At 49.9% G+C, this 23,765-nt stretch overlaps 1 protein-coding gene across 10 annotated transcripts in view; it reads left to right on the top strand.

Annotated features, from left to right (window-relative positions):
* The window catches only part of CADM1 (cell adhesion molecule 1), a 166,297-nt gene that overhangs the window by 98,231 nt on the left and 44,301 nt on the right, over window positions 1-23,765 (top strand). For all 10 annotated transcript variants that reach the window (XM_076358456.1, XM_076358463.1, XM_076358465.1 and 7 more), the window contains exons 2-5: window positions 14,180-14,326; window positions 15,447-15,599; window positions 19,326-19,463; window positions 21,323-21,478. In XM_076358456.1, coding sequence (XP_076214571.1) covers window positions 14,180-14,326; window positions 15,447-15,599; window positions 19,326-19,463; window positions 21,323-21,478 — 594 coding nt within the window. The remainder of the gene's footprint in view (window positions 1-14,179; window positions 14,327-15,446; window positions 15,600-19,325; window positions 19,464-21,322; window positions 21,479-23,765) is intronic.

The raw sequence follows: 23,765 nt of genomic DNA, 5'->3' as shown, positions 1-23,765 counted from the left end.
TTGATGGAGCTGATAACCTGCTGGTGTTTACCATGTGAATATCAAGGAGGAGCAGTAAATTGAAAATTGCTTCTAATGGGCTCAGTTTGCATGTTTTAATGCTTCTCAGGAGCAAACAAGAAGTGTTGAGAGTTGAAAGTAGAACAGGCACAGCAGTATCTGGGTACTGCACGCTGCTCGTGTTTTTCTTTCTTTACAGTTCGCACCCCTTTTGCGGTACCTCAAACGCCCCCTCAACCAGAAAGCAGACGCAGAAATGTAATTTTTGTCTTAGACTTCCTACCTGCTGCAGCAGGAACACCGTGGCGATCGGCGTGCGTCCATTACGTAGCTCCTCTCGTCCAAACAGGCAGCCCGATAACGATACGCCACGGAGCTGTGACGGTCGCGCCGCCCCGAGGGAGGAGGCGGTGGCACGGTCCTGCCATCAGGCAGCGACAGTCCTGCCACCAGCGTAAAGGCTGCGGGCTTTGGTTTTACACCGTCTCGGCAGCCGGAGATGTGGAGCTTGAGAGGGTGGGAAAGCAGAAGGTGCTAGAACAAAGCAGGATCCTAAAGAGCAAAAGCAAAACGCGCCGGTTCCTGCTGACGCTCACCAAAGTCCAGTAAATAATTTCCGCCTCTTTTCGTACGACTTTAGGGAGCAGCGCTGGACACGCAGGCGTTAATCCGGCAGAAGCGCTGTCGATAGGGTCGTCATTTTGGGACCCTTGGCAAGATGTTGCATGAGGTTGCTCGTCCTGCCCCGGCGTCTGGGGCTTCCCCTGGAGTCCCTTCCCCAGCGTTAGCGCGCGGTAGTTAACACCTCACCCGTCCTGCCGTGTACAGGAACGCGGCAGAAAATTAACGTTTCGGTCAAGAAGATGGAAATACGAAATGCGAAGGCTTTTCTTGCTGCGGTTTTGCCTGGGAGCACGCTGCTTCAAAGACAGCAGCGAATTGGAGTCGCTAGCTGTAGCTGTCTCGTTCTTTCTTGAGGCAGTGTTTTGATAAATGCTGATGAGTTTAACTGTAAAACTAAATGACATTTATAGCACGATATATGCTTTACCCATTGCTTAATTATATCTAATGGTGTTGCATGTAAAAGGCATTCACCGTTTTACTTTTGTTTAAAATTACAATCTAAACCTCAAGGCCTATGGGTTTCTGTAGAAAGACGAAGGCTTAATTAAAAACTAAATACAACCCATTTTTAAAAGGCAACTGCAACTTTAAGGAATACGCGATGGCATTCACGGAGTGCTTGGCAAGAGGGGAGTACTTTGAATTCGGAGGTGTTGGGCTCCTGTGGCCCGAGCTGTTTTTGGCAAGCCGGGCGAGCGGAAAGGTTGACCCTTTTCCTCCTCGCCTCTCCCTTCCGCCGTGGTGGGGTGCCGCTGAGCCTCCGTCTCCATCCCTGCCTTGGGTCCCCGCTGGGGCCGGGGCAGCCCAGGCGGCGTGCGATGCTCTGCTTTACCCGCTTTGGGATGGATCGAGCGTTCGAGGGGGTTTGGGGCGCAATGCGTGCCTGCTGATTCGAGCGGGACCACATCCAAAAACGTTTTCTTTCTCGGTATTTCTGTATTGCTTTTATGGTCCCGTTGCCGTAACTCTAGACGCAGTGAGGGGGACTGGGCTAACGCAGTTTATAAAATCGTGGTTTTTATTTTTGCGGTGCGGCATACGCTTTCTTTTTCCCTTCCTTCCAACTTCGCCTTTGTCCTGTTAGCCAGCACACAGACGCAGATTCTCTCTTGGAAACGAGGCATGAAGAATGAGCACGTATCAAGCAAGCTGCATCTTCAAAAATAAACGCTGGATCAGAGCTTTGTGCCTTCCACTCAGCTGGCAAAGCACTGACAGCAGGCAGTAATGTGTTCAGGAGCATCTGCCCTTTCTTTTCTTTCCATGGGTTTAGCCAAAGCAAATCCCACAGATGAAGGGGGGGGGGGATAAATACAAAAACACATTTTATTTCCCCTAGCCTGGAAGAACTACCGGGCGGAGGCTGAAGGGGGGGACGTGCAGAATCTGCAGCGAGTAGATTAATGTTTAAAGACATTAGCATTGGTCTTTTACTAACATTTATAAATCCGGCGGGTGGCAGATTGAGGGCTGATTCCACGTTTTTTTCCCTCCTCTTCTGTAAAATAATAAATATGGTGAAACAGCTCTCAAAACTGCCTTTATCGCAGGGATAAATCAGGACAGTTGGTGTTGCAAGAGACTTAAAACTTACAAATATGTTGCCCTTTAGGCTAGCATTCATCACTGTGTCTGATCTGGAATCTAGACTAAAGGCTTTTGTTGTAACATACCTTTTTATCCTTTCTTGGAAGTATAAATTGGAAGGAATTCTCACTTTGATCGTAACGCTGCTGCTGAGATTTCCCCCCCCCACCCCGTTTTCGGGGGGGGGGGAGCGCATAACCCTGGCTGACGGTGTCTGTCATTCTCCCTTTGACAAAAGATCTTGTCTCTAATCACTAAAAAAAAAACCTAAAGGGGGGGGGGCTTGAAAAAAAAAAAGAAAAAGAAGGGAAGGAAATAGACCCCTAAACCCAGTGCCCCCTCCTCATTGAACAGCGCGCGTACCGATGACGCGTGGCTATTTAAGCGACCTGTCTGGTCCTGCCAGCTGGGTTTCCCAAACCCCGCACGGCAGCAGAGTAACTCCAGGAAAGACGTGAAGTGGAAACTTTCTCGGCTCTTTTATGGGAATGTGGGGCTATTGCGAACAGGCAAACAAAACGGGCGCTGCTGGAGCGTCTTGTTGCTGAGGCCGTGGATCTGCCCTTCGGTCCCGTCCCCCCCCCGTAAACGTGGGCTTTGCAGCAGAAATGCAGAATCTGCAAGGGCCCGAGAAGTCCTGATGCGCGGGAAAACTCGGGCTTATAAAAATTGGAAGCGTAAACCTCGCTCTGCCCCCGAACTGCTCGGCGAGCTGGCCGGCACAGGGCTCCCAAAGGCGGCAGCGTGCACCCCGCTTGGCTCGGGCGAGCCGCCGGCAGAGCCCGGCCCTGGGCAGGCGGCAGCGGGGACTGCCGCTTCGGTTAGCCCTTGGATCCTGTGCAGCTGGCAACGCTCTTCGCTAGCTCCATCAGATTAAGCTCCCGGTAATCCTTGGATCGGCACATCAGAGAGTGGTTTAGGTTTTTGGGATTAGGCTGCGTGTTTGGGAAGACGGAGCATTTTGTAATTCTGTTTTGCCGTTTGCGCTAATGCCGTTTCCATCTCGCGACGGTGCGGTTTTAGTTTTCTTTTACCGAGCCTCGTTGTATTTGTCGTTTCAGTGAAGCCCCCGGCAGCTGGGACCGGTAGCTTCCATTAGAAACCCCCAGCTCTTACTGTAAAAGATAGTAGCGGCATTTTTGGCCTTACCACGGGGGAGGGGGGGAAGGCCTGGAAAATGCTGAACGCCTGAATTCTAGAGGCTGGCAAAGCAGGAGGCGCGTTGTGTCTTCATCTTTAGCGTTGCGCTGAGCCCTGAAAGGTTTGGTTTCTGTGCAGCGTGGGCATCTCCCCCTTTCGGACATCAAGCGAAGCGTGCAGACAGCTCGCGCAAGGCCGTCTTTCGCTCCGGGTTTGGATGCAGCCGGGCAAAGGTTCTTGGAAGGGACGGTCCCGTGTCCCCTCCCCGGAGCAGCGTGGGGCGGACGGGTTTACGCCCCGGGATCTGGCCGAGAGCGGCGGCGCTGTGCTCGTCCTCGGGGGCGGCAGGGGACCGAAATCCAGGATGGCGACGTGAACGTGTGCGCTCTGTTCCCAAAAGGTGAAGAGTGGGCAGGTGGCGCGTGCGAGCAAAGCGGCTCAAAAAGCTGATCCTTCGGCGGGAATCGAGATCGGCCTTTCTCCCACGGCTGCAAACTGGGAACCGACTTCAAAGGGCAAAATATAAACTCGGCTTCCTCCGTGGAGGAGAACTCATCCTTGCGCGTTCAGTGTTTGACGGGTTGGTGTGTGGAGGGGTAGTCCAGACGTACGAGCTCTCAGTTGTTCGAGCTGGTGAATATTTTGCCTTCTCGTTTTACGTAACGGTAAACGCTTTGGGTAAAAGTTCTGCGGGCGTTCCATCGAAGGCTTGCAGAACAACTTCTGCGGATAATGCAGCCCGTAAAGTGTTGTAATTTAAAGCTGACTGCGTGCTTAGCCAAAGAATGGGAATCGGCCAGAATACCCCACGAAAAATATTGTATTCCAATTTATTATCTGTTATCCCATTGTGCTTCAGGACATTTTTCTATGGGTTTGCACGTTTGCCATTAATTTTGTCATTTACTTCTTGCCTATTGCAGCGGCAGAACTAAAGACTTCAGAACAGCTTTAACTTACGTGCGCAGGCGGTTACGAGAGATCCTTTCTTTAGAAAAGAGATCGGGCTGATGTTGATCAAAATTCATCTTGGGTGCTTTATGGAAATAAAGATTTCTTGGGTTTAAAAGAGATTGTTAAGCTGCACATTGTGACAGATGCTACTGACAGGAAGAAAAAAAGGATGTTAAAAGCTCTGCGAGAAATGGGTTACAGCTATGGCTATAAGACATATCTGCTCATTAGAGTAAAATGAAACCCATCATCTGACTTGAAACAGCTTTCCTCGTTATTGGAAAATCCCGTCATTCTGACTAATCCCCACTGGCGTTTTTTGGGGGGCGTGGGCGCCTAGAGCAGGCGCTGCGGTACCGAAGAATTGAGTTGTATACCAAAGCGGACTTCAATAGCAACGGCACCTTCACAAAACGCTTGGGAATCGCGAGGAGCGTCTCGGGGGATGAAGGAACTGGGGTGCTTCGTATCCCTGCAAGTGCTCCCCGCTGGCGGCCGTGTGCGGAGGATGCCGAGGGAAGGTCCGTCTGTCCGTCCGTCCCCCCCCACCGTGTCTGCTGTCCAGCCACGGTACCTGATTTATGCCCGTGGTAGCGTAGCCTCGACGGCTGCGGGGAAAGGTGGAGAGAGAGCAGATGGGCGAGCCTCCTCCAAAGATACGCGTGCCAATTCCGAGTGTGACCAGTGCCGTGCTAAATCCGAAGCATGTGGCTGCTGCCAGCCTCTACAGTACAAAAATAGAGGTGACGGTGCGGGTGACAAACCTGCAAACACGTAAATTCTCTCTTTCCGTGCTTAGGGTTTCAGCAGAGGCTGCCACGGCTTTAGCCCCCCGTGGCAGAGACAGAAACGAACGTAAGGCAGCAGGTCCTGTTAAATAACGTTGTTCTGGTAATGTAAACGTACTGAATGCACTCATCATCTGTGAAAACTGAATATTTCATCAGTGCTGCCTCCTCTTACCTGCAGCAACCTGCTGTACGTCAGACTTCAGCTCCTAATGGAACAAGTCATGACAGAGGGAGGAAACTCCACGTGTGTTTTAGACTGCGGATTAATCGAGGTCTCCTTCCTTAGATCTAGGCCACGTGTGTCCTTGATAGCGATGTAGCTGGAAGATACAACGCAGGTAAGGAATTCTGTGTTAGGGCGAGGTTAATAATAAATGAGCGTTGATCCTAATTGAGTATTATTTAAACATACCGAATGGAGGAAGCAGTCTGCTGGGACCATCTTACGCTGTCAAACTACGTCTGCCTTGCTGATGCCGCTTCCGAGCAATGGTAAGGGAGTACGAAGCGTTGGATTTTAGGTGCTGTCCCTGACGGATGATGGCTTGCAGTGACGGCCGAGCGTAAAGAGGAACACGAGTGCAAGGTACCCGCCTTGTATTCCTCCTGAGGCTGTGCACAGCTTCGCCTTTTTACTGCACTTTTGCTCGCTCCTCCAGGCACTTCCTCGCTTCTCCCTTTTCGCGTCCCCCTGACAGCCCCCTTCGGAGCCCCCAGGCAGCTCTCGGGGGGTGACTTCCTCGTCCTGCCTCCCTTTCTCAAACCCTTCCCCAAAAAGATCTTCCGTGTCTCCCGTGTACAGCAGCCAAGGAGCGGTGCTCGCACAGACATCCTCTGGATGATGCTCTGATAAACCGCTGACCTTACGAGAGCAAGACACTCTTTTTTAATAAGTGACCTTTTATTGTCTTGCAACGGACTGTCAGCCTCCAGAATAGAAGCGAGAGATCCGCTGCTTCTGTTTTCTTGAAAGCTGTTCTTCTGGGAAGTTAGTTAAACTGTTTGAGCATCCCTACGTAGATAGATAGATAGATATAAATAAAATGAAGAGCTGCAGTAGCAACATCTTTTATTTAAGAACTGTCAAATGGGTTAAGAAATCAGTTCTAAAGCAGGAAAAACGTAGCGCACAGCTTTCCAACTTAGCCGTGGCAGCAAAACATGGAAGTTGCGCTTTCAGACATCAGAAGCTCCATTGTGGCGAGCGCGACTCGTAGGATTCCTCCTTCAAACGGTCCCAACCCATTGACTTGAAATACGGTCGTACTCTGAAAGACTAAATTTCTGGCGATGGTTATAAATTGCTTTCTGTCACAAGATTTGGTTGGAAATGTGGAATGAAAACCTGAGATTTGCAGAACAACAGGCTTTGTTGCAAAAACGGCACTAACGCTGCGAGCCGTGCCAAATTCTTCCCCGCCTGGTCCCCGGGAGCCTCGTTGGCTGTGCCCCCCCGCCCGGTTGGTGACAGATAAGATCCGTATCGATCCCCAGCATCCGCCGATGGTAACCTTTGAAGGGACGGGCGATGTATGGCCGTGGAATTTGTATCTATCGATATCCGGGTAATAGAAAGACAAGCACGACATCTAATGCCAGCACAGGTGACGGATCACAAACCCGCGCCGATGTGGTTACCGGTAACGGCAGGCGTGCGAAGGGAGGGGGGGGCAAAGCGGCGTTGATGGGCACCGGGAAGTCAGAAAGCGCTTTAGGCTGAAAAACCTTTTGGCCAAGAGCGCACAGGCTTGTGCAGCAAGAGGAAAGCAGAGGAGCTGCTTTCCTTTGGACTAACCGTGCGCAGCCGGCTGTGTAGCTTTAGCGGCATTTCCCATCAGTTTTCTATCTCTGTACCATTTTGGTTACAAACCAGGAGAAAGAATCCCCCAACGCCATTTCATCACGCAGAAATTCACAAACGTTTAAAGTAAATACAGCCTCTGGTGTCAGTTCAGAGCTATTGTCATCTTTTATTCTCGCTCCTGAAGCGAGAAAAGCTGTAGAGGTGGCTATAGCATTTTTTTCTCCACAAATTTAATAGCTGTGCGCAACTTGCCCGAAGTTGCAGTATATTTTTCTGAAGTGTATGTTTCATAACGTAGGCATGCTCCCCACAATAAGTAATTTTTAGCACCACCTTGCATGTTCTCTCTGAGACGAGGAGAGTAATTCAGCGGGGAAGCGTGAGCCGTAGCTGGGGGAGAGCTGGGGAAAGGAGTCGCCTGCCTCGCCGGCTGCATCGCTGCTGAAAGGTGCTGAAAGCGTTCACACGTGTGCGCGCCTGTTAAAATATGTACTGAGAAAGAGGGGAGATAGGCCCCTGCAATTACAGAGGCTGAGTAAAGCGTGCGGCAAGAAGATGAAATAGCTGGCGCTGAGGATGCCGAGTGGCAGGAGTGGTTTTGTCCCCGCAGACGACGTCAGGGAAGCTCGCAGAAACTCGCTGTGAAGAGCAGAAGCCTCGCGGTTGCCAGTCCCGGTTACGGGATCACTGGCGGGCATCCGCTTGGATCGCATGACTGGTCGTCCAAAAACGTGTACGAGCTCTTCACCCTAGCTTTGATGGTTTCTGGGGATGGGTGGCGAGGTCCGTGTCGATCTTGGCTCCGATGAGAACGGTATGAAGCTTGAATCTGGCGCCTCCTTCTCTTTTTTGCCGTTCCCTCTCCCGAGAAGTGATAAACCTTTGCGCAGAATCGTGCTCTGCTTTGAAAGCAGGAGGCATCGTACGTCGCCAAGGAGTAGTTCCTTCATTGGCAGTGCACTTCGTTCGTGATCGGCAATACCTGTATTTGTACCCAACCGTGACGCTGGCAGTTTGGGAATAGTTCCTGAGAGTGTTAATTCCACCCACCCCACCTTTTTCTCCCCAAGCGGAAACTGATGCTTTTAGCATCGTCAGGTGATGCCAAAACTGGTAGCAACAGAATCGGCAGTGTCCTTTCTCAGAGCAATTCTTTTAAACCTAGCTGTAGTGGTAAAGGAAGAATAATACGCATTAAATTTGAAAGTAAAAATATTGGTACAAGGTGAGCGTCACCGTATCGATTTGCTGTGGCCTGAGGTTCAGAGAGAGAAGTTGAGCCGTGGTATCCCCTTCCCTTCGTGTCATTTCAGCAAGATCTGTTGGGTTTGGTTCTGAGGCTGCGGTGCGACGCCTTGCTGGAAAGTAGCTGTCGCTCTTGGTGCTCAGTAGATAGGGATTTCCACGGGGCAAAACTTAACGGCAGTGTGTTGAAGATGACAGACCTGCACAGCGGAGCAAACTTGAAAATGAGACTTTTTTTTTTTTCTAGAATTCTGTTTTGTTTGCCGCCGCTACTTTTTTTGAAGAGCTTTTTGCCATGGGAGGCGGAGTTGCGTTTTGGCCCCTCTGCGTCAGTTGCTGGCCATGGACGGAGGTGTTGAAGAGGGAGTAAGAGCTACTTGAATGCAGGAAAATCTCAGAGATGCTTGACTCGGGGTCACAAAACTGGTAATTAGATCTTAGCAGAAGAGGAAGTTGCCGATTCAAAATGTTAGTTGTAAATCTCGGCGGAAAACAAAATTCTGCTCTGAGGATGAGGGTCAAATTAAAAGAAGAATTGCTCAGAGATGCCCACGCGTGGCTCCAGACTCCGTGGCCTCGGAGGGCTTCCGTTAGGGATTGGGCATGGGTATAGGCGGCAGCAGGCTGCCTTTTCTCCTGCCTTCCCTTCGCCCTAAAGTTTTCACAATAAGCTTTTTTGCGCAAGTGGGTGACGACGTCCCTATCTCTGTGTGCTTCCGATACACGCTGAGGAATACGGACTGGGTTTTAGCGTGTGTGTTTTAAGCATTACTTTCCAACGCCAGACCCGATCCTTTTCATCGCTGGCGCAGGGCGTCTTCAGCTGCAGCAGCGTTCGCGTGTGATGAAAGCCGTGTCGTGCGCTCACGTGCCTACGTACGTACGTACGTAGGCAGCCTGATCTAAAATTGCTATCATTCTTTCGCCCGCGAAAAGATGTCATGAAATTAACTCTGTAAAAAGCAATTGCCTTTTCTTGCCAACACAATTAGAGTGGATTGTCCATTCTTCTCAAAAGTTCAAGTGTGACGATAGTAGCTTTTTAAAACGGTCCCTCAAGACTTCAAGACCAGATGCACTGAGCTCCCGCAACCTCTTCCAGCACAGCGTTGTCGATTCTCTCCTCCCTCCTTGAAGCAAGTCTGCAGAGAAATTAAACGGCGGTTTGATTTCCTCCTTTCGCCTGCTCTGTCTGGTTCCTGTATTCGAGCACGCCAAAAAGGCTCTTTGCTTCCTGCAGTCTTCCCGAGAAGACGGTTCGTGACGTTTATTTTGAAGGGATGCTATCTCCCTGATGGATGGAGAAGAGCGTAGGAACTGCTCAGCAAAGAGAAGTAACAACAGGGAGACGAAGCTTTTGGAGTAGGTGGATCGCTAGGTGTTTGTAAAACCTGCTTAATGTTTATCTGGTTATTTAACCGCCGCATTCCTTTTAGATAGCTGAAACTGATAGATGAGTTTTGACATTCAAATTACGTTAATTCCATGGATTGATCACGGTGTCATTTTTTCCCTCCAGCACACGAACAAATAGTCTGTGTATCTGTGTGGGTTGTTCCATTTGACTCAATTTATTAAGAGGAATTTTGTTTAAGTTTATGGGCTTACATAGTTCAGGTGCCATGCAAATTACTCTTTCTTGGCAAGCATTTGTGTCAGTATCCTGTACACTGAATCAGCAGTGCCGCTGCTCACCATAGAGCACCTGTGGCTCGCGTTCTGTTGGGAATTGAAGAAGCGTGCTCACGAGCACGTATCCTTAATCTTTCCCTCTTTTCTCCCTGACGTTTCACTCTACCCTGGTGTGCTACGAGTGGAGAAAGAATCGATTTTAGATGTGACCGCTGCGTATGAGCCAAGGTCCCTGGGCTGTGTCCAGCTAAGAGGAACTTGTTTGAAGCACAGTTTGCTCGTCCGTGTCTGTCTTCGCAGTCCTGAAAGCCAAGACTGCGGTGGTCTAAGGCAGAAGGACAAGTGCAGAAATTAATTGTGTATAGGTTCCAGCCAAAGCCGTTCCTCAAGCGTTGCATCCCTCCGTCTCTGCTCCCCCTTCCGGGAAGTGTAAAATACGATGTCATTTTTTACGTCGCACAGAGAGATTCAGTAAATGAGGCCGGAGAGTTGCTTTGGGTAACAAAGGAAACATGCGCAGCATTTCTTTTTCCTTCCCCTTGCGTTGCAGATATCTGTTTCAGCTATTACACTTGCTCGTTAATATTGTATACATATGTCACGTATATACGGCGCTTCGCCCCGAAGCCCGCCTCGGAGGCTGGCTTCTTTCACCTTGCCTTTCGCCTCCCTCGATAGCGATGCCTTATACTCGAGATCGAGATGATCAAAACTCCCAAGTCGGGTCTTGGAGTCTGTCCGTTAGGCGCATGGAACGCCGGGGAGAGGATTTGTACTTCGTGTTGGACTTACCAACAAGAAACTGTTGTCTCGTACAAGGACAATGCACAGGGGCTTTTATAGTCCATCCACATGTCATAGATGAAAATCTATCCCCTATAATTCTGTTGGGTTTTTTCCCGCAACTCATGCCCTGCCCCCCCCCCCCCCCCCCCGTATTACGAATTGGCAGGTGATTTAAAGCTGGTTTTCAATAGTGGCTTTCCTTTGCTTCTCTCAACTTCTGTGATTCTATGCTGGGTCCATAAACTTCTTCCCCCCCACCCCGGTCTTTCCTTTTCTGTTACAACACGTTGTAATGCTGTAAACGTCTCTGCTTTAATGCTCCGCAAAATACTCGTATACTGCCAGTAAATATTTACCGAGAAACTTCCTGAAATGTCGACGTGAAGATGGGTCTAAAGAGTTCTCGCTTCACGTTGCGTTTTTATTTAATTTAGAGTTTGTAATTGATGCTGTTTACGGAAATAACTTTCTCGTCTTGGTAAGGGGGAGCGGGTACGAATACAGATACCCAAAGTGTTAACTTGCACGGTCTGGTGCTTCCAGTTAAGCCAGCAAATTCAGGTCAGCGGAGCAAGAGGAGCTTTGCAGACAGCGGCCGGATTAGGCGCCCTTTGATTCAGAATAAATACGCAAAGTCCGCGGGGCTGGAGATGCTGGCTGCTTCAGACCGTGGGTTCAGCGCGTCCTTACGTGCACCCTGCCTGTCGTTAACCCCGGGCCCTTGGGGAGAATAAACGCCTTCTTGAGAGGGATCCTGATGCCAGCCTGGACCGAGATGCTGGACTTCTAAAGCCATCAGTCAGCGGGCTTAATGTAGCAGCATCCCGGCCTGAAAAGCTTCAGTGGCTTGAACTTCAAATAATTTATTTCTAAATTACTTCTACTGTAATTCTTATTAATTCAAATAGGTTTCTAAGCTGATGTAAAATTCAGTAAATGCAAGGAACAGTTTAATGAATTGAAAATAGGATTGAGTCTTTTAAAGTAAATGTAAAAAAATATGCTAGCAATAATTGCTTAGATGGAAATCGAATCTTAATAGCTTTGTTAATGATTTGTAGTGAATATTGCGTGTATGAGAACATATCAAGCTGATCCTTGTGCAAGAACCTTGTTTTCAATGGGTTTGATAAAATTATTCCCCAGAAGCAGTTAGTAACATTTAATATTTTTGCTTGCGCTGCCTTTGAGCTATTCGAACGTCGTTTACGCTGGAGCCTGACTGTGCCTGTCAGGGGTCGGTTCTGCGCTGCTGTGACACCTCCGTGGTTCTTCTTCAGCGCGGCGAGGCGCCGCGCTAGGCGGCTGATGTGGCTCCTGCGTTGGATAGCCTTCGGGGTCTGCGCCGTCGGTACGGGGGCGAAGGGTTTGGGGACCTGTCCCCGAGCGCGGAAGGGGAAAGGCGTGCCTGCAGTCCCAGTGCCGCGGCGGACACGAGGCAACGCTTCGTTCACTGGGGCCGGTACCAAGTAGCGGGTACGACGACATATTGCAGTCTTCTAATGGGTTGTCCTGCCCGCAACTGTCTTTAATCGGCTTTAAACCCTCTGGACTGGGTGTGAAGTCTTACACCGCGCGGACGGTAAGCTTACGTTGTTAAGTAACGCGGTTGTATCCCCCGCCTTTGATCAGGTAGGTTTACGTTACTTGACAAACCTGCGCATTACAGCGGTTAGGAGCGTTCAAGAACGCTATATTAAGGGTACTGACAGCGTGGCGGGGTGGCTGGATGCTCGTCCTCGGTTCTGGGGGATTTGAGCATGACCAACTTGCAGAAAGTGGAGCAGGAGCCAGGGAAACGTCCGTGAGGGGCTCTTGCACCTCTTGCGATGGCCTGGGGGACTCTTGTCTGGTACGGGTGTTATTCTGTTTGATAACAACTTCTCGTGACGCTGTTCAAGGTTCATCAATCCGGAGAAAGGAAATTTATACCAGGAGGGCAGGAAAACGTGCCGAGACTTCACCTCGGTGCCGTCAGGCGTGGAAAGGTGTCTGATGATTTCTCAGTCTCTTTCTTTCCAAGCCATGCAAACTTGTTGTCAAACATTTATTTCCAAGGCTCGTCTAATAATAAAAGTAAGTCAAAAAGAAAGGAGGACGGAGACAATGCAAGACGAGAGAAAAACTAGAGTATAACTAACATCCCCAGACCTAGTGTTTGCAAACCTTACCGAAGTCTTGCAGTTTTGGCGTTTTTCGTGGCTAACTTGGGAGCGGGACTGTCTCCCCGCCGGTCTCTGTTAATCAGCAGAGGGCTTCTCCTGGCCACCCAGCCCGTGGACAGGTGCCCGCGTACCCTCACGCCGTTGGGCAAATCGGCGCTCAGAGTTGCAAAATTTCTCCCACGTTGCTTTGCCCCCTCCTCCGTAACGCCTGCGTGGTTTGAAAGCAGACCGAAGCCGTGGCCGAAAGGGACTCCGATTAGCCTTCCGCCCTGGCTGGAGTCCCTCGGGTGGTGTCCCCCGCTCCTGCCTTGGCTCCGCACTCCTCCCGCTCGCTTTCCAGTCTTGACGAGATTCCCGGTAGCTATAGAAAAACCGACACGCAAAGCGCTTTTTTCAAACTCCCTTCCTCTGCGTTCGTTAACACGTGAAGCAAATTTCTCGGCATGCATGTGATGTAACGAGTCGATTCATTAGGAGGAGAGTTTTCGAGGTGATGACCTGTAAATGATTACAAGGCTCCCACCGCATAATTGCATCGAATCCTTTTTTTCCTGCCTCTGGACATTAATAGCGCCTGCTGATTACACAGAGGGAGTGGAACCTGGTTCCCTAAAGTCTGTCTCCGCAAGTCAAAGGATAAGTGCTTCTTCCAGCGCGTTGTTCTTTCAAGGTAATTTCACAAAATTCATCTGTTGAGAGAGGAAGCGAATTCCTGCCGTTTCCATGCCTGTGGCGTGGAACTTGCTCCCCCGAGGCCGGTACGAGTATTAAAGCATGGAGGGGCGTGCGGCGGCCGGTGCGATCTTTCCCTCGTCCTCTGCCTTTGGCCACGCTTTAAAATACGGCAGAGAGAATGTGCCGGGGTAAAATGGCTTCTTTGCAATAAAAAGCGTGCTCCGTGGCGAGGCCATACAGTGGTAGCCATAGAGTAGTCCTTTTTCCTGTATTCCCATCGTAGAGCTCCCTCCCAATTACTCCTCTTTAATTTAGCGGTGGCCAGTACAGTTCGGGGGGGGGAGATCCGTATTTGTATTCCTGGGCTTTGCTGTTCTGAGTGTTTGTCGTGCGGGTGATTGTGCCTGTTCAGTGAAATTAGTATCAGTCCCAGCAAAAGCCAAGTGTGGCTGTGCGAGGTATGTTTGCTTAGTTACTGGGGCGTAACGGGGGTCCCGTTCCCGTATAACCCCAGCTGGCTGGAAGACCCGGGGTCAATGGCTCGCCGGCTGATGTTCCTCCGTTGCCTGCCCAGGGTTCCCCCTGCAGAAAATACAAGTTCTTCCTCGGTTAGGCCGGTCAGTGAAAAATCCAAGATCGTTTTGGCAGAGTGGCCCGTGGGTTGTGCCGCTGGGCGCTGAGCATGCGGCGGCGGTGGAGCTTTTCGTTTCCAAATGAAACTTGCCGACGTCATTTCTGACTTTGCTGTTTCTCATCTTTGCTCTCTTCCGAAGGTGATGGTCAGAATTTGGTTACCGAAGATGTGACGGTGGTGGAGGGAGACGTCGCCACCATCAGCTGCCGAGTCAAGAACAGCGACGACTCGGTGATTCAGCTCCTGAATCCCAACAGACAAACGATTTATTTCAGAGATTTCAGACGTAAGTTTCATCTTTCCTTGTTTGACAACAACTTTTCCTGCGCTTCGCTTGCACCCGGGGAAAGATCTCTTCTTTTAATGTAATGCTGGGCACTTAAAGTTTAGTCAATTCTTTAGAGGGTAGATGAGACAGGCAATTATAATCTTTCTCCTTAATGGAAACCTCGATGGTCCCCTTTAAAAGTCAGACCGTCTTACTTTGCAATAGGAATTGATTGTAGTAATTCAGGGTGAATTGCAATCGAGTGCCAAATATTTAGCTGACACAAACAAATTGAATAGGGCAACGCCGAGGCAGTGCAGTGTTCTCAGAGGTAATCTGCTTGGTTCGAAGACTGAAATTTTCGAGACAATCTGTGCTTCTTTATAACAAAAACAGAATCTCCCGTCCCTGCCGTGTCCAGCCAACGAGCCTGGCTTTGTTTCCTGTTGTGACAGTGCCACGGAGCACGGTAGCTGCAATGAAACGCTTTGTTGTCTGCATTGGTGTCACTGCGGGGACGGGGGACGGTGGCACGTTGTGCCTGGCGTCGTGGAGACGCACGGCAAACCACGTTCTCTTCCGAGGCGTCGTATGATCTGACGATGTACGCGGGCGGGGGCTGGCTCGCTCCGCTTGCACCGCCCTTCGAGGCCCTTGTGTTCGGCTGGTAAGATTTAAAATGCTCGGTTTCCAAATTCCTGAAAGCATTTGCACAGCCGATACTGGTCAGGAAACAAATTTTAAACTATGCTTTCCCCAATTCTTTTATCTTTCACGCTGTCCCTAGCCCACTGACTGCATATGGTCAGAAATGGGTGCGTGTAGAAGTGGATTTTCACAGTAAGCGATTTACCTACGTGTCCCTAAGCCATCCGATAATAAAACGGTGTCCACGGATTCGATACCGTGCCTGGTGATTTGCTCATGTTGATTCTTTGTAATGATCTGAGAACAGAAATATTTTATAGGTCCAGACATAAAGGTAAGAAGCAGGACGGAAGCTGCAGTCAGGAACCCGCGGGGTGCTTGTCTAGATGCTGCTGCTGCTGCCATTTTTATAGACCTTGGACTTTGTTGTGTGGTGAGAGGGGACGCTGCGTCTCTCATCGCAGTCACTAAGGGTGTGCTTGCTCCGCAGCCCTGAAGGACAGCAGGTTCCAGCTGGTGAACTTCTCCAACAGCGAGCTCCGAGTCTCCTTGACAAACGTCTCCATTTCTGATGAAGGAAGGTACTTCTGCCAGCTCTACACTGATCCCCCCCAGGAAATTTACACCACGATTACAGTGCTCGGTAAGGACCGAAGAGGTGCTTGCGGTGAACTTTGTGATCCCTGGACGCACAGGGTCAGCGGGACGGGGCTGCGCACGGCGTTCGGAGAGCTCCGGCCGCCCGGAGAGAGCCGCAGCTCTCCAGTGCTAAAACACAGCAAGGGTTTGAGTGCTGAGTGCTCTCCCGCTGGAGACCCGCTCAGCTCTTCAATAGCTCAACGCAGCTTAGGGCTTGAACCTGCAGACACAAGATTTCCAAGGGTTGCCGGCAAATACCAAGCGGGTTGTCCGGTGGCATGCCATAGCCCTTGCGTCGCCTTCCTGTCTCGCAAGGCATCATATTTGGTGTGATTCTCGGGTCTTCCCTTTTTTGTCCGCAGGCAATTTTTCAGCCTCAAAGAGTAAGCGGAGGTGTAAGCGTGAGGTGTTCTCCACTTCCAGGCCTCTCCTTTACTTGGGCGGGTCGCTTGGGAAAGGCTGTGAGGTTTTCCTGCCCTTTACGGAGCGGGGTTTAATGCCAGCCTTCGTTTGCAGACAGCCTGCAAGGATGAGTTGTTTGTGCTGTCCACCAGTCTGTAAGAGTATCCGAGTGAATCGTTCGGCTTTTCGGGCAAGTCTGGACCTGCCAACGTCCTGGAAGGAGCGCCTGCCCAGCCCAGGGCTTGGCAGAACGGCGTGAGCTCTGCAAGACTAGCCCTTCTCCGCCTCGTATCTGTTTTCTTTAGGGCGAGAGAGGGCACGTCTCCGAGGGAGAAGGGGAGATCAGTTGTGGTGGTTGCATCTCGTTCGGTGAAGTGAGGAAGAAGCCAGCCAGAAAGTAAAAGCTGTAGCAAATGTCTTTCAATAATTATCTGATATGCAGAGGGGAAAGAAATCCACACGAATGCTTCGTAGCACAGTAGAACTGTTCAGTTTATGAATTTTGCAGTAATCAGACTGCTCTGATCACATACTGAATCTTTTCTTCCAAAACTTGGGGATTCGAGAGATTACATTTTAATGGCGAATGGCAGCATCTTTGCCTGTCGATGATATTCCGTAAGGGCAAATATTACTAACAGCATCGCTGGTGAACCTCCTGCCGTTGTGAAGATGCGTAAGTTTTTGCCTGTTTGTCAGTTGACTTACTTACATATACGGTGAAATCTGGAGCTCGACTGATGGAAAGCGATAGCTTCCTATTAATTCTAGCAAAAATTTGTTTCGCACGTAAGAGAACGTAAGATCTCTCATTTGACACCCTAAGTTTGCTCACTTGCTTAGGAACGGCTATTTGCAGAGCTGAAGTTAATTCTGCCCCCTCCCCCCCGTGTCGTGTCCCCCACACCCCACACCCCCCCCGAAATGCGCTCACGCGCAGCCCTGCCGAGCTCTTGCCTTTCCTTCGCTCCCTCAGGCTTTGCAGGACTGCGGTGCACGGGCAGCCGCAAGACCGATGCGGTTACCAATAATAGCAGCCCGTGCTATTAGAGCTGTTTCTGCAGATTAGCAGCGGCTTTTAAGACTCTATTAATAGGAGAACCTGAATCACAGAGGGTGACTTAATGTCAGATCTCGCTCGCTGATTAGTTTAAATCTTCCTCCTTTTATTTAATGAGATTTGGTTCTTAGGTTTTTAGACGTCTTTTAAATAATGCGTATAAGCGGTTCTACTATAGCTATTACATTTATCAACATCTTCAAAGTTTTAGTGCGCTTTCCAGTATTCATGGGAATAGGAAGCTCTCTTCCAGCTCTCCTCTCTAATCCTACGCGCGCAGAAATAGTTTGTTGGATTTCATTTCGCTGCTAACAATGCCGAGAAGGTGTTTGAAATAACAGTACTTACTTTATTCGCCTATAAGCCACAGCACTGCCTGGCTTTCAAGCGGGAGACAAAATGTGGTTCTTTGGGTTTTTTTTTTTTTTTTAAACACGAATCGTGCTTGAGAATTCAGGGGAGAGTGTTCTCTTGCCTCGTGCTTCAGTTCTTTTTGAGAAGGGTTTGCGGCATGGCCGGTGTGTGCCTGCCTTTCCCGCCATCCACAAAGCAGCGGGTGTTTTCTCTTCGCCTTCGTCGCACGCTGGGGCCAAACGGTAGTTCACGGAGCAGGCAGCGAAGATGGATGTTTATTATTAGAAGACCGGGGAGGGGACCGTTCATCTTAGCTAGCGTTTGTACGGAGAGATCGGGTACCGTGACACCGAGGATAACGCGTCTTTCCTGTCTTCCGTATTATTGACTCCCTAATTAGGAGAAAAAATGAGCCGGGGCCGGGGGAGCAGTGTATGGCTGGTCCTCCGGGGGATGCCTTCCCCACCAAAGATCTGGTGGTCATCGCTCAGGCTTCGATAAACCTTAAGTTCTGTCAAAGAGTAGTTTTGCCGATCTGCTGCTAAGGATAGTCGCTTCGGAGAGCGGAGCAAGGTTTGGAGGCATCCTTCTTTGCAGGCGGTGTTCGGAGAGGGCTTCGCGCTTGCTTTTTCCTGCTTTAGCAGTGTGCTTCCCCCGGCTCTCCCGCGTACTTTAATGTCTCCCGTGACACGGTATGTAGATTTATTCATGCTTAATTGGAACATGTGAACATCTCAAATATGTAGCCCGTTCTGTTCTTTTTAGAGAAAAGCCACAAGTGACTAATTAGTCCATTTGATCATCTGGATGGTATTTACACATATTTGTTCTTCATCAGCTCAAAAATGTGTTAGTCACATTTGAACTATGCGGTTGCTTAATCACGTTGATCAGAGCAAAGTTGAGTTTCCTTTGGAAGTTCTGGGTTTTTTCTGAAACTGCAGCTCTGTGCTGCACAAACTCTTGATGTTCATTTTTTTCTGGTTTTTGCCTTACTAGCTACCGGTGCTTGCGTGGGGAAGAGGTTCCTTGCTTCTGTGTTGTAATTTTTAAGCCTGCTCGTCACGTCTCTGGCTTGTGCTGCAGCGGCGGTTATCCCCCTGAAGTTTTAGCCTGTTTCTGAATATCACTGGATAATTTTTCATCGAGTATAGTCTTCTAGCTTAGTGTTTTACAACAAGATACGTGTCTGGGGAGAAAGGCAAATTACTATCCTAGAGGAAGGGCCATACGATGCAAGTGCCTGTCACTGGAGGCAGAGCTGGCTCTCTCCTCCCTGGGATGGTCTTGTATTTGGTTTATGGCGGTTTGATGGGGGACACCGTGTTGTCTCAAAGGTGATGGCATTCCACTCCGGGCTCGCGCTCGGTGGCTTTTTGAGCGTCTTAAATGAGCTTGATGTTTGCTGGCCTGCCTCCACTCCTCACGGCCCAGGCTCGAAGCTGAACAGCGGGAGAGAAAAATTGCCTTGCGAGGTTAGAGGCACCGTAAGTAACGCACTTCCAAATGTCAGCTTTTGTGTTTCCTCTCCTTGTCAGAAGTAGTCAAGAAATGTGCACGGAGTCAAGCTGTATTTTTAAACGGCAGCGCACACAACCGAATAGCGCAGAAGGCTAAAGGTCTTCCCTGGGATGGTGCCTGCCTGGGAGAGAGGAGAGAAAGTTACAAATTTGATAAGTAATAATTTGCGAAGCTACGATGATTATTAGGTGGAGAGTGAAAGCGCTTACCCTTGATTACTGTGAAACCGCCTATCAAAGGATTTGATCGATTGAAAGATCAAATAAATGCTGGTGGCTAGTTTCCTCTAGTAGATTTTACAGGCTTTCCTGACGGTTTTGTCTTGTGTTAGTGATCAAAGAACGTTTGGGTTTTTTTCATCAAGTACGTGTTGTGCTGTCTTTTTCGTTGTAGTCCCGCCACGCAATTTGGTAATTGATATCCAGAAGGAGATCGCCGTTGAGGGAGAAGAGATTGAGCTGAACTGCACTGCCATGGCCAGCAGACCAGCCACCACCATCAGATGGTTCAAAGGAAACAAGGAGCTAACCGGTAGATGTATCCTCTCGGTCACTTGCTTTTCTCAGGCAGCTGAAATGATTGACATAACGCTGGATGTTTGTTCTCCCTTGCCAGTTTTGGGGGGGGGGGGGCGGAGGGGAGCAGAACGAGCTGCTTTAAGCACCAGCTCAGGAACAAAGGAGCACGTGGGCAGACGGATTATTCCCTAACACAGAAGGGCTGAACTCCATTTTGTCCTCTGCCTACCTGCCAGACTCGAGTGCGGGGTCCTGGAGTCTTTCTGTAACAGCAGGTGGCCTTGAGGAGCCCCAAAGCTGTGCGTTGAATTTATTTCTGCGGTGGTTTATGTAGCTCTCTGCCCTGTTTTAGGTACGAGTAGGATCACCTGCGCTCTGGGCTGTAAAGATTTTTCAATTCGCCTTCACGTCTAGCTGTCTTGTTTAGAGAGCGTTTTCTCTGTGTTCAGCTGAATATTCACATAAGATGGGTTTCTCCTACTCCCTGAAGTCTGGTTGCTCCCGGTATTTGCACATTCAAGTCACTGACTCCGATTGCACGTGACGTGCTGTTAGTTTAAGTCTGCATGTAGATGTGAGCTTGGTTGACAACACCTTTGTGCTTCGCCCAGTCCGAGACACTGAAGGGCTCTCCACGGATGTCCGGACTCATTACTTCAAATCCACCCCCCTACAAGGGCAGGATAAAATCCTTTCTTTAAGTACAGCACCTACGAGCGTCCGAGTAGGACGCGTGCTGAGAGTATGCCGAGAAAGGTGGAATGCAAACCTGCTGCCACGCGAAGTGGTGCCCCGCTGATTCCCAGCGCCGGTCGTCATCGACGTGGTGTGCAGATCTTCCAGTGATCCCTTTCTGGGGTCCCTTCCCCATTCCGGCGGGCAGCGGTGCAGTCGTATTTGACCCTTCGTGCTTGACCTGTCCGGCTTCTTGATTGAGCTTTCTTGTGTTGGCAGTTGAATCCCAGCTTTCCTTTCTCTTTGAAGACCGCCGAGCTGAATGGTAGCTTCTTGCAGTACCAGCTCACCCTGCTGATTCTTTGGATCTTTTTTTTAAACAGGAGTAGAGAAACTGAAATCCTTGGTTGCGGGTTGTGAACAGCGGGAAGGCGTAGCTTCTCCGATCAGAAAGCCTTTCCTCTAAATATCAAGGGGTGCCACTTTCTGCAGCTACCCTCTGCAGCTACCCTTCACTTTAATGTATTATACAGAAATATTTTCTGTTTGGAAGACCTCGGCTACAAAAGTTACTCTTAACGTTTTGACTGTGAATTCGTAAATGAAAAGCCACAGAGAAGGGTCTTTGAAAACCAAGTGGAGGTGCGTTGTCAGCAAGCATTTGCTGAGTTGGTGGAAAAATCCTTTCTCTCCTGTCTTGCCCTTTTCTTCCTCCTTGTTTCCGTGCCGCGCGTTACGGCATCCTTCAGGCAGCCAGTCCGGAACCGTGCTTTGCTCCAGCCGCCGCTGCCGTTCTCTCCTTCAAACGGAGCGCTGCTGAACTGCTTCAGCCTATCGATACTGCTTTTAATTAAGTTAATCTGTTTAATCACTTTTCTAGCTAATTGTTGATTCAGGGGTGGGAGGGGATTTGTAGCTCATCGATTTAAGAGTTTGGGGATTTGGGGACGGCGTTGGGGGGATTGTTAATCGTTGCGGCAGCGTAGCGTGGACTTTAATCGGCAGCAGCCTCGCGGAGAGGTGCGTTACTTCATGCACGCCTACTCCCCTCCCCTAAACCCCAGCGGCTGCAGAGGGGGGACGGTTATCCGAAGGGGAGGTGTCACCTGGGCACGGGAAGGAGGGAGGTGAGCCGGGTGCAGTAGGTACTCCCTCCCGTGATCGCTCTCTGCTCTCTCTCCCGCCTCTCCCCGACAGGCAAGTCGGAAGTGGAGCAGTGGTCCGACATGTACACGGTGACCAGTCAGCTGGTGCTGAAGGTGGGACGGGAGGACGATGGGGTCCCTGTCATCTGCTTGGTGGATCACCCCGCTGTCAAAGACTTGCAGACACAGCGTTACCTAGAAGTCATGTGTGAGTAGCAGAACTTTTAATTCTTTCAGCGTATTAAAGCGCTCGCTTAAGAGTTCAGGAGCTGTTCGCTACGTGATAAAATTACACCGTAGATGGGGTTTGCATCCTGTTATTTAAAAATTGAAATCAAAACCTTGGGTACCACTTCATGGGTTAAGCCACGACTTTTCCTAGCCCTTCTGCGATACGATAAGCGCGTACCTTCATTCTCGTAAGAAAGAACTTGCCGTACATAGAATTTCCACCGTCAAAGGTTCCTGGCTGGGCTTTATAGTTGTCAGAACAGATTAAATCTGAGTATTTTTCTTTTAGCAACCTGCTTACCTCTTTGAAAAGCGCTTCCGTACTACCCCGTCAAAGCGACTGGCCACCGTCGGAGCGTACTGGCAGCAACTTGGTGCTGCGCAAAAGAAGCTCAGTATTGTGCGTTGTGAACATACAGCACCAACTGGTTTTCTAAATCAGAGTAACGTCAGTTACGTGGAATCTGTAGTAACACCGCTGATTAAGGCCAACCTGTTTTCTGTAATGCTCCTACCATGTTCGGTGTTAATAATGCATTTCACTTCGTTTAGGAGCTGCTCTACTGTATGTGGCGTTAACAAGGTTTATGAGCAGGGACCTGAAAATACCTGGGGTCCCAAATGCAGCCACGCCTGAGTTTCAGCCGGTGGAGACGACGGAGCTGCTGCATACGCGCGCCTCTACTCAGAAAAAACGGCTCCCCAAAGCAAAGTCAGACAGTCCTCGCGGCAAGGCTGGGGTGCCCCAGAAAACCGGGGTGCTAGGGTGATTCCAAGTGCTTATTTTTGTAGGTTCGCTTCGACTAGAACGTGACGTTAAAAGGGGGAAGAGGAAGTTTTGTATTAATTTATTTCATCTGCTTCATTATGTAGTTTCATTATGAACATCTTGGTTACAATTCTCATATCTCTGAAACTAGCGGGAAGTAATGTTCCTGTAATGAGGAAAACAGAAATGATCAGATACTACCTAAATTGGCAGATACTAGATTTCTTGCGACTGTGCTAATGTGTAATTCATTTATGCAAACTTAATGTCCATTAACATTTCTTGTAGAGCTCCATTAGCTTTAATAATACATTAGCACCTTTGTGAGGCTTGATCAAATACTTAAGGGGGAGAAAAAAAAAATCCCATCTCCCCTCTTACGCGGAGGTATTGAAATCTTGCAGGGTTTCTTCCCCTCGGTTGAAAGGGCATCAGCTTACCTTTAGGCTTCCCTGCAGAAATTCCTCTGAAATCCTGGTCGCGTGATGGGATAGGAGGGGGGCCGCTCCTTCTGCAAAACACTTCACAACGTTTTTCCCGTTCCCACTCCGGTAAATCCCGTCTTGACCGCTTTCGTTTGCAGCCTTTACAGGGTTCCCCCCGCAACGAAGGCAAAGCACACGTGAACCGCGGTTGTGCGGGAGTCCTGCGGGACGCGTGCCATCTTCAGCTAACGCGCTGGAGGCTCCTGTTGCATCCTTTGCCCAGGTTTCTGCCCTTAGCGTCCCCTTGGCTTGTTCCGGAGCTGTTTGTTGGAATGGAGCTAGCGCAGAGCCTCCTCGGAAGGCACCGGGGAGGAGGAGGAAAAGGGCTTTCGGACTGGTTTGGTTTTATGTTCTGGTCTGAATTAAACTCTGAGCTTGTTAAAAGTAATTAAGTTTATGTACAGGGACTTGACCCACGGTAGTCTAGTCAGTTCTTTCAGTGGGCAGCAGCGGATGGCTTGAGAGAAGAGTACCAGCAGAAGAACATGTCGTGCGTCATAACCTTGCGGCTCCCGGCAGTTAGCGGCTTCGGGACTTCACGTGCTGGAGTGCGTCCAGGCATTTGCATTTAATACCTGCTGCTGGACCTGAACCTGGGGTAGAAAAGGCAGCTACAGAGCAAACTTCTACCCTTGAGCTTCTCCTGCTTCAGGCTGACGACTTGTTGGCCTTCGGGAGAGCGCGAGCAGGAGGAAGATCCTCTTGTCCTGCCTCTTGGGGAGCTTAGGCTCCGACAATCAGACCTAATTGATACTTTCTCAATTGCTTTTTAGATACGGGATTTGCAGTCAGAGCAAAGGACTCCTCCCGACTGCTGTTTGGGCACTTCCACTGACCGCGTTGTTACCTTGCAGGCACGCCAACTGCCGAATCTCCAAAGCGGCGGCAGTCGGCACTCGGCACTCGCTGCTCGTCCTGTGCGTGTGGTTGTTGCTGCGTCTCTTGCAGCCGGAGGGGCGTCACTCCGGATCAGTTAGCTGTGTCGCTTGCTCAAGTCTCCGCTCTTACCT

Source organism: Aptenodytes patagonicus, chromosome 23 (genome assembly GCF_965638725.1).
Source record: "Aptenodytes patagonicus chromosome 23, bAptPat1.pri.cur, whole genome shotgun sequence".
NCBI lineage: Eukaryota > Metazoa > Chordata > Aves > Sphenisciformes > Spheniscidae > Aptenodytes > Aptenodytes patagonicus.
Note: the sequence above shows the minus strand (reverse complement) of the source record. Positions and strands in the feature narration are given on the sequence as shown.